Source organism: Vulpes vulpes, chromosome 12, assembly GCF_048418805.1.
Source record: "Vulpes vulpes isolate BD-2025 chromosome 12, VulVul3, whole genome shotgun sequence".
In the NCBI taxonomy this organism is placed as follows: Eukaryota; Metazoa; Chordata; class Mammalia; order Carnivora; family Canidae; genus Vulpes; species Vulpes vulpes.
Window position 1 is genome coordinate 170463860 of NC_132791.1, and position 13900 is coordinate 170477759.

Here is a 13900-nt window from a genome sequence, read left to right on the forward strand (position 1 = left end):
GATGAAAGGTGCTTATACTTTATAATATTGAACAAAAATGCATTTGTGATTATTTTATCTATTCTTCTGTAATCCCTGTGAGATTAAGGACCCTGTCTATTGCCTTTTGTCATTAACTCCAAACCCTAACATAGTGCCTTACAAATAGCAGGTGCTGAATATGTGCTTATTGATATGAATTTGGTTGAATCTCAGATATTTTCCTGCCTGGGAAGCAGCTAGTACTTATTAATGGAGAGAAGCAAGTATAGTCACCTTCAAAGGAAGGAGATAGGAAAGTTAGTTCAGAAAATGAGATGGGAGCAGAAGAGGAGACAGGGAAAACCAGGCCAGCAAAGCAAAAGTATTTATATTCAGGGGTGGAACAGAATCCATGAGTACCCTGTCCCCTTCCTTGGACTTCACCTTTTCTGGGTACACCAGCAGACTTCCAGCTGTCTCCCCCAGGCCTTAGAGGGCCCTTATGCTGGTGCTCAGAACACAGGGAAGGCTGGATGTGCTGGATAGTTTATACCTTTGGGAAAGACCCTCAACCAAAGATGGATGGAGTTGGCATATAAATACCCCAGCTCCCTCCCTTGTGGAGTGTGCTTTAGACCATTCCCTAGCAATTCTCCTCAGGATTACAATGCAGTTGCCAACAGTCAAATATTTATAAAATTAGAGCTACCTGACTCAGAGAATTTGGGTGGCTAGGTGGGATATGTTTTCCTTCTTCCTACCTCCCCAGTACTCTCTGAAGCCACCCATATACTCTCTCACAGTTCAACAGAGCATCACCTGTTAGCTATGAGTGGAGTTGATGGAGGTAAAGCATAAGATATAAAGAAAAGTATGAGATGAATGGATAAAACCAAGCAGGCAAAAAGAGGAGAATAGTCCCTTTGAAGGCATAAAAAACATGGACAAACATAGTTTTTGCATGGCAGTGCAGTTATTCATAACCAGGTGGTGCTGATGCTCCTGGTCCATAGGACTGGTTTAGGCCAGTGGTTCTCAACCTTGGCTGCACATTAGAATTACCTGGGGATATATATATGATGATTGGTCCTCACTCCTTGACCAACTGAATTGATCTTGGAAGGTAGAGCCTGGCATTTGTATTTTAACTGCCCCCGGGGCAACTCTGTTGTACAGTAAGAGTTGAGAACACCAGGCTTACATAAAGGTGTAAAAAGCAAGGATGCAACTTGTGTCTCTGAAACTATTTAGTGGCAGAGCCTTGCAGACTTGAGGAATTTGGCCCTTGGTGAGTGTCACCCTTGGCTTCAGGGCCACCACAGTGGTTAGGGCTATCCAAAGAGCAGGGCTCATCAACCCTACTACTGTCCACTTGGAACAGCTCTGCTTCCTTTTGCATCATGTCCTGCACTCCTGGCAAGATTTTGCTTAAAGAAAGGTGTCTTTGGCACAGTAGGAGTTTAAAATCACAAATATGGTGGCTACCAAGATATTGGATTATTGATGCTTCTAATTTCCAATAGAAATAGGTTTCTAATAGTCCAAGTTACCCTCACTTCTAGTCAAGGTCACCCTAAAACACTCCTCTTGGCAGATCTTTTTGTGTCCACTCCTCCTGACCACTCTGCTCCCACAAATCATTCCTAATGATGCAGCCGGCGGGGGGGGGGGTGTCTTTCAGCATGCACATGCGCACACACACACGTGCCCACGCACACACCTGGGTGAACTTCCAGTGGCTTCTTGGTGTATAAACAATGAAATCCCCACTTTCTTTGTCTCTGGAGCCCCTATGACAGGCCAGCTTCTCTGACTTCGGCTCTTACCACTCTCTTCTTTGCTCACCTCATTGTACCCATCCAGACATTTTGCTCCTCAGATATATCTCCTTCTTTTCCCCTTCCAGATGTTTGCACATGCAGTGCCCTCTGCTAAGAATGCACCTTCCGAAGATCTTCCCATGGCTATCCTTTTCTCATTGTTCCAGTCTCCAGTCAAACACCAGGATCTCTGACCAACCTTCCCAACCATATATGTGAATACTTCTGTCCTTCTACTCCTTGGTCTCACCATTTACTCTCTTTCTGAAGAACTGTTTCCGTTCTTCACGAATTTTTTATCCTTTGCAACTTCTTGTTTGTTTGTTTATTTACTCACCAAAATATCTGTCTCCCCACTATAGTATGAGCTCTGTCAAAACAGGGGCTTCTGTGCTTTTCACACCAATATTCATCCAGTCCCAATCTTGGAGTCTGGCATATAATAGATGCCCCTTATTTATGTAATGAGTGAATAAATAATCCAATAGCACCAGCCATTAAGGTCATTCATTGAACTAATCACCATTGTTCCAATTTTGTGATGACCAAAAAGTACTAACTGGTTTTAATTTGATTCTCCACATTGACTTTCCTATGGGGAGAGAATGTGTTGACCAGGCAACATCAGTATTTCTGCCCATTTAACAACAAATATTTCTTCTTAGAAAAGTTGTTGCCCTGACTCATGCAACAAGGTTTTCTGGATATGGTTAGTATGATTTAATTCTTTTGATTAGTTTTTAGAGAGCTGACCCCGTGGCTCTCCTGGACTTATACCTTTGAGAACTAAGAACCTGGATGGTGCGGTCATTTGAGTGTCTGACTCTTGGTTTTTGGCTCAGGTCATGATCTAGGGGTTGTGAAATTGAGCCCCACATTGGACTCCGAGTCCCACACAGAGTCTGTTTAAGACTCTCTCCTCCTCTCCCTCTACCCCTCCCTGACTCTCTCTTGAATAAATAAATAAATCTTTAAAAATAAAAAAAAAGGAAAAGAAAACTAGGATCTAAATAAAAAGGCTATGTGTCATCACACTACTATGCCAGTATTGTGTAGTAGAGTATCTGGCTGGTTTCCTGGACATCATTTTAAAAGCATTGAATTTACTTCTTAATCAATGACATCTTCCAGACACAATGTTAGCATTGTTGTCTGCCATGTAGCTCTCCAAAGCATGCTATTCAAAGGTGTTATTACAGTTTTTTGTAAATTCTTTGTTTGTTGCTTGATGGCTTTTTGTCATTCTTTTATTGGCAAAACCATCTGGCTTCTTATCATAGAGGAATAGAGGCCAATTTCAGGTGGCCACCAAGACAGTCACAGTCAGCTTGCCTTGTGTATGCTCTCCTCTTAATAAAAACATGCCTTTGTTATGTCATTTGTCTTTTGTCTGACTTACCTTGCCAACGTCTCTTGGGAAAGGTTGTCTCTGATTCTCTGGAATTAGAATGGGAGATACCACAATGGACCTCTTTTGTCTTGGGACAGGAGAAGTTCTTGCAAATTTAAATATATCCTAAAAGAGAGAGAGAGAGAGAAAAAAAAACTCAATTGACTAAAATCCCCCACAGTCTGCTCTGAGATATGGTTCCTTTGTTGTGAAAGCATACAGCTGTTTGGACATTCATTGTTAATTTTATTCTATCAAACCTCATTAGCAAGTACATCGTTAGAATCATACTAAAGCTGACATTGTGATTCACAATGACTATCATTAAGCTCCTTAATCCCATCTTCTGAATCATTCTATTCACAATGTCAGTCTTGATTTATACATCCTTCCGGTACTTGTGTATTCCCCTTCTTAATCTGCCAAGCAAGGAGATTACTCACCTGGTCACTAACCTATAGAACCCGATGGATATAAAAGTGATTCTCCTCATGGCCAACTGCAAGGTCCTGACACTCACAAATGAAAAGGGATGAAGGGGCAGTCACAAAGTTCCAAACCACATCGGGCATTATGGAGAGTCCTAGTCAATGTTTTTTCAAGGATTATTTGTTATTATTAGTAGGCCAACTGTTGGAATGCACTACCTACTCAGTATATATGTCTTAAACTTCAATTATTGGAGCAACATTGTCAAGATTTCTGCCCTATTTGTAATTTACATATTCAATGACATAAATGTGTGAAAAGAGGAAATTACTGTATCATAATTTAAATGAAGTACCAGTATTGCTTTCCATAAAAAGTAGGAAAACATGAAAATAAGCATACTGGAAATCAAATGATGGCATTCAATTTGAGCTGGAAGCTCAGGGGAAAAATAAGCTCCTCTTTTTATTTTATATATATATATATATATTTAAGATTTATTGATTTATTTGAGAGAGGTGGGGGAGGGGTTGAGAGTCTCAAGCAGACTCCACGTTGAGTGCAGAGCCTGATGTGGGGCTCAATCTCACCATCCTGAGATCAGGATCTGAATTGAAACCAAGAGTCTGACGCTCAACCAACTGCATGACCCTGGCACCCCTAAGCTCTTCTTTTTTATTATTTTTTAAAGATTTTATTTATTCATTCACAAGAGACAGAAAGAGAGAGGCAGAGACACAGGCAGAGGGAGAAGCAGGCTCCATGCAGGGAGCCCAACGTGGGACTCGTCCCGGGTCTCCAGGACCACACCCTGGGCTAAAGGTGATGCTAAACCACTGAGCCACCCGGGCTGCCCTAAGCTCTTCTTTACAAAAAAAAAAAAAAAATTTTGTTTGAGAAAGAGAAAGAGTGAGAGAGTGCACAAGTGGGAAGGTAGAGGGAAAAGGACAGAGAATCCCAAGCAGACTCCATGTTGAGCACGGAGCCCCACACAGAGCTCCACCTCATGACCCTGAGGTCATGACCTGAACCAAAACCAAGAGTCAGAAGATTTTATTTATTTATTTATTTATTTATTTATTTATTTGAGAGAGAGTGTGTGGATAAGTGGGGGAGGGAGGGTCAGAGGGAGAAAGAGACTCCCCGCTGAGCAGGGAGCCAGATGTAGGGCTTGATCCCAGGACCCTAAGATCATGACCTGAGCCTAACACAGACACTTAAGTGACTGAGCCACCCAGGCATCCCTCAGCTCTTCTTTCTAAAATGGGAGCTAAGAAAGGGTTAGTGGGGGATTAAAGGGTTGTTAGTACCAAGCTGAAACTTTCACCTGGATCTGATCAAAGGACTGAAAGAGAAATTAAAGTGGAATATCTTTTTCAGTATATAAACCAATCTCAGTCAATGTTACTTACTAATTGAATTTATGTTATGTATCATCGAATATCAATATCTCAAACTTTGGACAACAGGTTCTTACCAAAATCATTTGGCAAGTGATATTAAAAACCATCATTGAGGGATCCCTGGGTGGCGCAGCGGTTTGGCGCCTGCCTTTGGCCCAGGGCGCGATCCTGGAGACCCGGGATCGAATCCCACATCGGGCTCCTGGTGCATGGAGCCTGCTTCTCCCACTGCCTGTGTCTCTGCCTCTCTCTTTCTCTCTCTCTCTGACTATCATGAATAAATAATAAAAAAAAAAATTTTAAAAACCATCATTGATCCATGTCCCACAAAAGTATGTGTGCATACATATGCATGCATGTATATGTGTGCATATGTATGTATAGTTTTAAAGGGATATCTATATATGAAAAGTCAAACAGAAAGCAAGATTAACTAAGGCTAGGAAAGCTTCTATAATTTTTCCCTAGATTTTGGTGGGAGTGTAATCTGATGGTCCTCTTGTGGAAAGCAATCAGGCAACATTTATTAATCAGGAATCTTACATATCCCTTCACTTGGTATTATCATTCTTAGGAATACATTCAAATGCTAAATTTGAAAGAGAATAAAACCGTATCAAGAATGTGTTCAGTGAGATGCTATTCATAAAGGGTAAAAATGGCAAAAAACCTCAATGTTCAACTGCAAGACAAAGTTGAATTTGGGTTCGTCAGCTGGAGACACTCTGAGACAGTCACTCTGAGACAGACAGCCATGTCCTAACCACTACCACCACATTTGACTGCTTCCACAAGCACCACCACAGAAGACTCTAATAATAATTTCTTATGTGCACATTGGGCAATGTGTTGGGCACATCACATGTGTCCATTCTAATACTTGCAAATAACTTCTCAGGTAAATCTTGTCCCTCCTTAAATAATGAGGAATATCAAGTTCAGCAAGGCCATGTGACTTACTCAATTCACCCAGCTAGTAGAGAGAATACATAGGATAAAATGTGTAGGGAAACACAGAACACCATATTGGGCACTTCCTATCTTATATAAACTATAGTAAGCATAGAAGAATAACATTTAAACATCTCAATGCATGAGTGTAAATAAAGACTGTCTGGTTTCTGGGAAGGCAAAATAATTATTATTCAAGTAATGACAGAAAACTAGAGTGTTGTATATGTAATGGAGGAAACTTCTGGGGATTTACCCCAAAGATACAGATGCAGTGAAACGCCAGACACCTGCACCCCAATGTTTATAGCATCAATGTCCACAATAGCCAAACTGTGGAAGGAGCCTCGGTGTCCATCGAAAGATGAATGGATAAAGAAGATGTGGTCTATGTATACAATGGAATATTCCTCAGCCATTAGAAACGACAAATACCCACCATTTGCTTCGACGTGGATGGAACTGAAGGGTATGATGCTGAGTGAATTAAGTCAGTCGGAAAAGGATAAACATTATATGGTCTTATTCATTTAGGGAATGTAAAAATTAGTGAAAGGAAATAAAGGGAAAGGGGAGAAAATGAGTGATAATATCAGTGAGGGTGACAAAACATGAGAGACACCTAACTCTGGGAAATGAACAAGGGGTAGTGGAAGGGGAGGTGGGTAGGGGGTTGGGGTGACTGGGTGATGAGCACTGAGGGGGGCACTTGGCGGGATGAGCACTGGGTGTTATGCTATATGTTGGCAAATTGAACTCCAATAAAAAAAAAATTAAAAACAACAACAACAACAATAGCAACACCCATCCACCCATCCAACCAACACCAACAAAATAACCCAGCCCAACCCGGCAAAAAGCAGCACAGAGAAAGAGAGAATGGAACAGACAATGATAAGACCAGATTTTAGTCATAAAACATTGATGTATAATATCTGCAAAGATTTTGTTGGTTTGCAAGGGAATGGCAAAAGAATAAAAAATATGTAAAATATGTACAACATATGAATCTCATTTATGATAAAAGAAATCTTGAGTCTCAGATGAGAGAATGTCTCAGAAAAACACTCTGAAAACATTTAAAGCTCTATGCAAATATGAGGTTTAGTGATTTGGCTCTGCGACATGGCAAAGGTAGGCTTCAGTGCATTATGACAACATGTGTTAATGTATCTAAAGTAAAGAAAAAGCATACTGTGTTGTCAGTAATAAACTTTCCATTGTTTGTAATAAAGGGCTTATCTATGCTTCTAGGTCCAGATGGGTGATATTTTTGTTCTTATGGGTACCCAGGGGTCAGGCTCCCAAATCCCCATTCCTACATCTGGTGTCCTCCCCCCTCACCAGTGAGCCATGCCTGCAGTGACTAGTCTATGTCCCCAACTCCCACAGTATCCAAGAAGCTTAGCAGCAAGCACAGTTGTGTCAGTTCTTGGGGCTAACGTGCCTGAGAAAAGAAGCAGGAAGGGACACCTGGGTGGCTCAGTAGTTGAGCCTCTGCTTTTGGCTCAGGATGTGATCCCAGGGTCCTGAGATTGAGTCCTGCATTGGGCTCCCCATAGGGAGTCTGCTTCTCCCTCTGCCTATGTCTCTGCCTTTCTCATGAATGAATAAAATCTTTAAAAAGAAAAGAAAAGAAGCAGGAAGCTCTGAGTCTGAGAATGGCAAACAGCACATAGAAGGGAGCAGAGTAAAGGGTGGGAATGACTGATTTTAGAGATGCTTCCAAGTGTATCTGAGCCCTCCCTGGTGAGCATGGTAAAGAGTTACTGAGGCTGGGACATCCTGTGTCTCCCAACTTTTTACCTTACAATGGCAGGGACCTCAATAAATACTTGTCTGTCGCTGTATTTTTATGTCAGTGGCTCTGCTCTTTGTCTCTGATTTATGTGTATAACTATGTGCTTGTTGATAAATGTCTACCTCTGTACCTGCTTCTGTGTCTAACTTTGATCAAGTCTGTGCTAAATGGTTTGTGTGCTCCAAAGCCAAGTGTTTCTGTGTGACTTGGACCATGTAGGAGACATAGCATCTGATTTGACTGACAATCATACACCTTGCACATATCTAGACAGGTGTGTTGTGTCACTGTGTTTATGCCTAACTGTGTGTGCTTGTATCTGCCAATCCATTATGTGAAGCCTCTGAATGCACCAGGCTGTGGTTGTAACCTCAAGAAAACAGAAACTGAGGGGATTAAAAGAATGTGACCAACCTAAGAGTTGTTTATAGAAGGAGAAGAGACAGAATGTGGGAAAGAATGGCGCATCAGGCTAAAGGAGAGGCTGTTGGAGGATTTCCTGACTTCTGAGGTCGCCATTACCAACATAGTGGGTAAAGAGAAAAACAACAACAAAAAAACAAAGCAGCAGTTCTGGCATAGGTGCTGTATGCTGTAGACTGTAGGCTCATAGGGCATCCAACAGAGATTTCTAGAGGGCATATAGAGTATTCAGGAGGGAGAGATGAATGAGGGAGAGAGATAATCACAGTCATCCATGTACAAGGGTAGCTGGATGTAAAGATAAAGCTGACACCTCCCAGATTATGTTGAGAGGGAAAAGGGAGAGGCTCAATCGTCCAATGGGTTTCTAAAAGGCCAGTAAAAGCCACAGAAAGGTTAGGTGGCAAAAAAGAGGAAGACCAGAAGGATGAAGAGATGAGAATGTCAAGAAGGAAGGGGTGCATGGCCATATCACACAATGCAGACATCCCCTCCAAAAAGCCAAATACGACAAGGAGGCTGTTGGGCTTGACAATGACGAGGTATTGATTTTAGAAAGAGCAGCTTAACAGCGTGTTAGGGTCAGGTATCAGAGGAATCAACGAGAAGTGAGGGCTTTGGTGCAGAAGGAAAGAGGGAGACTGGGAAGAAGTTTGTCAGTGAAAGGGCAGGCCAGAAAGTGTGCTGGGTACTAGGAGGAAAGGGCTAGTGGAAGGGAGCCACGGCATGGGGTGAGCGCGGGGGGACAACTGATGCTGGTGCATGCCTACAGAGGTGGGAAGGGAGTGGATCAGCAGCGGGCCCCCCAAGAAAGGAGGATGGAAACCGCTTTCCTTGAGGACAGAGAGAGGTTGAAGGGGAATTTCTCATCTGTAAAGGAGGATAATCTGCCCGTGAGGTTGGTTATCAGAGTGAAATGAGAAATTGTGCATGGAAGTGCTCTGTGCTCTCCAAAGAACAGCACAAAAGTGAAGGATGGGTCTTATTAATACCAGGACAGAGATGTGAGGAAATGAAGACAAGCCACTCAGTCCCTTTTACGAGTGAGTAATTCAGCTGTTGGTGGCCTAAAGCCAGATCTTAACACAGACACACACAGACACACACAGACCTCTAGATCTCCAGATTCAGTAGACACATGCATAGTAACATCAAAATCCTCATCAAACACAAATACTCAGGTACACACACACACACACACACACTCATGAATAGATATACATGCAATGGGCACACATGACAAGCCTAAACCCAAGGACACATATGACACACACAGCACACCTTCCTGCTGCTTCTGACTGAGATGGCTCTCGGCCACAGCCGTGCACACACAGGTGCGTGCCTCCCATGGGACCCTCCCTATGGCCCTGCGGTTGCTGGATGATGAGCGCCAGCATCTCTGAACCTGGAACAGCAGGAGACCTACAGCAGCCTCATCCAATCTTGCTTAAGTCAAAGGGGCAGAAATGTGTCCCTGGGGAACCTCACTCACGCAGGACTTTATTAAAGGAGAATTGTCCCCCTTCCATGAAGGTCTCTCATGTCCCACAGGCTCATTGGAACCTCTGTCTTTCTGTTGTAGGGTGCTTGGGTTTACAATCCCATTTGCTTCCTTCTCTGCTTCTCAACCTTGGAGAAATCATCAGTGTGTTAGAAGCAAGTTTCACACTCCTTGAGGGTGTCCCATCACACGGTAAAAAGAGCATGCTGGAAATAAGGAGGAGACCCCATAACTATGGACAGGGCTGGGGATGGGGGCCATGAAGGAAGAAGGAGGAAAGAAATGAAGAATGTGAAAAGGGGAGGAAAACTGGATTCATATTGATTCATATTCATTCATTCATTCATTCATTTCTTCAACTACTACCTGTGGAGCCCTTCCCCTCTGCCAGGAGTAATTCTAAACATCTGGAAGACTACCGTGCACAAGAGACACACCTCTGCCCGCGTATTGCTCACATTCTAGAGTGGGGAGAGAGACATAAACAGAACAGTGGCCCGGAGCACAAATGAGCATGGGGGACTGAATGTGTGCAGGGTGGATAGATGCTGAGATTTTAGCCAGGGAGGCCAGGGGAAGGACCTACTAGGAGGGTGGCAATGAAGGATGAAGGAGGAAAGAGCCTTGTTTTGCACACAGAGGAGGGACCACCAGGCAACAGGAGCACGTCTGGAATGTCTGAGCTGCGGGGAGGGAGCCTGCTTGGCCAGAGCACCAGGAGGAGACCAACCCGGGATCTGGGAAAGGGAATCTAGATGCTGGCCGGCCAGCAGGTAGCCCCCAGAGAGGACTCTGGCTTTGACTTTGCACAAGATGTGAGTCTTAGGGGGTCCGGGTTTAAGCTAAGAAGTGACAGGAGCCCACTTAAAATTAAAAAGACAAACAAGCGGGCTGCTGTGTGAAGAGACTTACAGAGGGAAAGTGGGGACACTCATTTGTTGCATTTCTTCCTTTTCCCCTCCCTGCCTTCACCGGGCACAGCGGTCCCTCCGAAAATGCAAGTATGAATGTTTGATTTGGAGGAGGGAGAGTTGAGGTCCTCTGCCCTCTTACTTCCCACAGCGCTTTTTTGTTTGTTTGTTTCTTTTTTTTGTTTTGTTTATTCTTTTTTTTTCTTTTTCCCCACAGCGTTTTAAAAGTGTTTTCGAGATAGATTTTAAGTGCCAAAAAAAAAAAAAGATTTTAAGTGCCATCAAATTCACCCGTTTTTAAGTGTGCAATACAGTGATTATCAGGGAATTTACAGAGTTGAGCAATCATCACCATAATGTAATGTCAGAACATTTGCATCATCATCCTGAAGGAGACCTGCTGCCCACATGCAGCCACTCCCCTATTCCAAGCTCCGGCCGCAGGCTACCACGAACCCACTTTCTGGTCTGTACATGTTTGTCTTCTCCCAACTTTACAGAAAAGGGAACCATGGTATGCTTCCACAGCGTTTTCATGGACCAGCCTCTGTGGTGTGAGGACTGTGAAGGAGAAAGGAATGTAGCTAACACCCGGTGACTGGTAAGGGGCTGGTCCCCGGCCTCCAGGTGGGACCACATGCAGCGGGCATCTGGCATCCGGAGTCCCCACTGTCCCGCGACAGCTGAGACCCCTGTGGCTCTCATTGCCCCACAGGTGAAGATGCCAGGACCCCTTCCCGATGAGCCTCCTACACACAGGTGTCCCATGGAAAGGTTTGTTCCCATAGAAACCCACTTAGGACACCCATCAAGGCAAGGTGCCCGGGGTAGATGCTGCAAGGGCAAGGTGTTCCAGAAGTGAAGGAGAACAGAAAGGTTTTGGTCCAGATGGCACTCCATCACTGGGACCACACTCCAGGCTCTGGTTCTCACTGCCCCTCCCCCCACAGCCAGCTGAGGCCACCCCAAGAAGGCAGTGAGATTTGAGAGGAATAACTCTGTTCCCTTCACACCGAACCCATGGCCAGAAGGTAGCTAGGACCTGTCTTGCCACCTGTCAGAGGATCCTTATGAGCAAATACTCACAGGGCCAGAAGTGACCAGAGAACTCACGCCTGCCTTCTCCACACTCAGGTCCTGTATTCATAGCAGGTAACACATGAGAGGAAAAAATAGTTCTAACTTGATAAAGAAGCCACAAGTGGGTATCTTTGTTCTGGTTCCTCCTATTGTAACTTCTGGGCAAAATCGTGTGGTAGGAGAGACATTTCAACAAGGCAAAACACTGCAGAAGCTCAGAGCATCCTCTCTGGTGAGGCAGAGAGTTAAGGGAGGGCAGTGCCAGGTGAGACTCAGTGGTCAACCTGGCCCTGCTGTGGACAGTGGGTCAAGGTGGGAAGGTCGGATGTACTTCCCAGGCAGGGGGAGCCTTTCCTGGTTTCCTGCAAAGGTGTCAATGATTTTGGGTTTGAATTCCATGTCTAGCTAAAGGATCCTGAAGGCTATTCCTTTGGAGAGTTTGAAGCTTGGATTCCAAACTCTAATCTCGAAGTCACATAGCCTGTTCTTTTACCATCTTGCTAGTGTGAAGACTTAGGTGGCATCCTTGTCCTGGACTCACCAAGTCTGCTGTAGCAAATACTGCCATCTATGAAGTAGTTATGTGCCAGGCACCGTACTAGGCACACTGCACCAGTATCCCATTTAATCCATCCAACACCTCACTGGTAGAACTACAAAGCTTGTTTTCCTGAGGCTCAAAGATCTAAGAGACCTACCCAAAGTTACTTAGCTCTTTTTTTTTAAGATTATTTATTTATTTATTTATTCATAAGAGACAGAGAGAGAGAGAGAGAGAGAGAGAGGCAGAGACACAGGCAGAGGGAGAAGCAGGCTCCATGCAGGGAGCCTGACGTGGGACTTGATCCCAGGTCCCCAGGATCACACCCTGGGCTGAAGACGGCACTAAATGGCTAAGCCACCCGGGCTGCCCAAGTTACTTAGCTCTTATGTGAGGCATGGGAACCCCAGTATCTGTGACTCCAGGGCCCCCTGCTCTAAGCGTGACCCTGTTTGTCTACTGGGCTGCAGCTAGTGACCACCCTCACAAGAGGCCTGCATCCACACAGAGTTCCTTAGCCCTGTGTGCTCAAGAGTACTTGGAGAATCACAGCTCTATGTGTGCTGAGGATAGAGAGCAAATCTCCATCAGCCTCTGGCTAAAAGGATCAGCTACCTATGCTGCAGGGGGACAGCTTAATTGTCTGCAAATTTCTGCAAATGAATGAAACTGCAGAAATCAATCTCCAATTTATTCCATTCTTGCAGCTGATCTCATTGTGCTGAAGGTTGCCAGGAGGAGGGTTCTGTGCTCCTCTGTTCACATTTTGTATGCAATCAAATGCACAGTTCAACCAGCTTTGCTGTACCTGGGGCGAGACTTAAAATTTGCTTTATTAACTCCTGGGGCTGAAGTTTGCGTACTTAAGGAAGAAACAATCAACAAACATCAAACTTTCCGCTGCAAATTTAGGAGGCTTGAGATCCAAAATACTGATGAGAGCTTGCTTCATTTACTACTATTTCCCAATATTCTGAAGGCCAAGTGTCAGCTGAGCTGTCATCTGCTGTAGGTTCACTGCACAGAGTTATGATGACAATGAAATGGGGTGATGTGGAAATTTCCCATTAGTCCTGCAGAGATCACCTCATGGTATAGCAGCGGGCATTATAAAACTCATTTGAAAAGTAGGGTTGAAGGGGAAGATGATGAGTGGTAAATTCATAGGGTGGAGTGAAGCCAATCTGCTACTGTAAGTTATGCCACACATGCTTCTCAAGGGTGGCTGGTGTGCAGATGGAAGAAATGGGCACAAGCCACTGTTTCCTAGAGTCCTCATGCCCACATGCTTTCCTAGAACTGACTGCCAGACGTATTAGAAACAATTTTTCCAATGAGGAAAGTCATCTACTGGAGACTTTGGGGATGGGCAATCTAATAACAAGAAACCTTACAATGAAAGGTCCATTATCGGAGACTCTGAATGATTAGCAAAAGGAAGTAATATATTTCCAAATGTAAAGAATAGGACAATCATTTCTGTCATCATGTGTGTTTAGGGTGGAAAAGAAACGGCTTTGCCCAAAGAAGTCAATGGAGAAAAGAAGATTCATTAGAGGAATTGGCATTTTGAATGATGACTCCAGAAGTTCTCTGTCTAGCAGTCAGGAAAGTCTTTGAAAACATCCCCCTTCCCCTTACTAATTCCATATTTGCCTCCTCTTGTCAAAGTATGGAGCCTCCAGTGCT

The 13900-nt window shown here is 44.1% G+C and overlaps 1 protein-coding gene across 1 annotated transcript in view; it reads right to left on the bottom strand.

Annotated features, from left to right (window-relative positions):
* Positions 1–13900, bottom strand: part of CDH13 (cadherin 13) — a 1000623-nt gene that overhangs the window by 554931 nt on the left and 431792 nt on the right. Inside the window, exon 4 of the mRNA XM_026004901.2 lies at positions 3181–3297. Coding sequence (XP_025860686.1) covers positions 3181–3297 — 117 coding nt within the window. The remainder of the gene's footprint in view (positions 1–3180; positions 3298–13900) is intronic.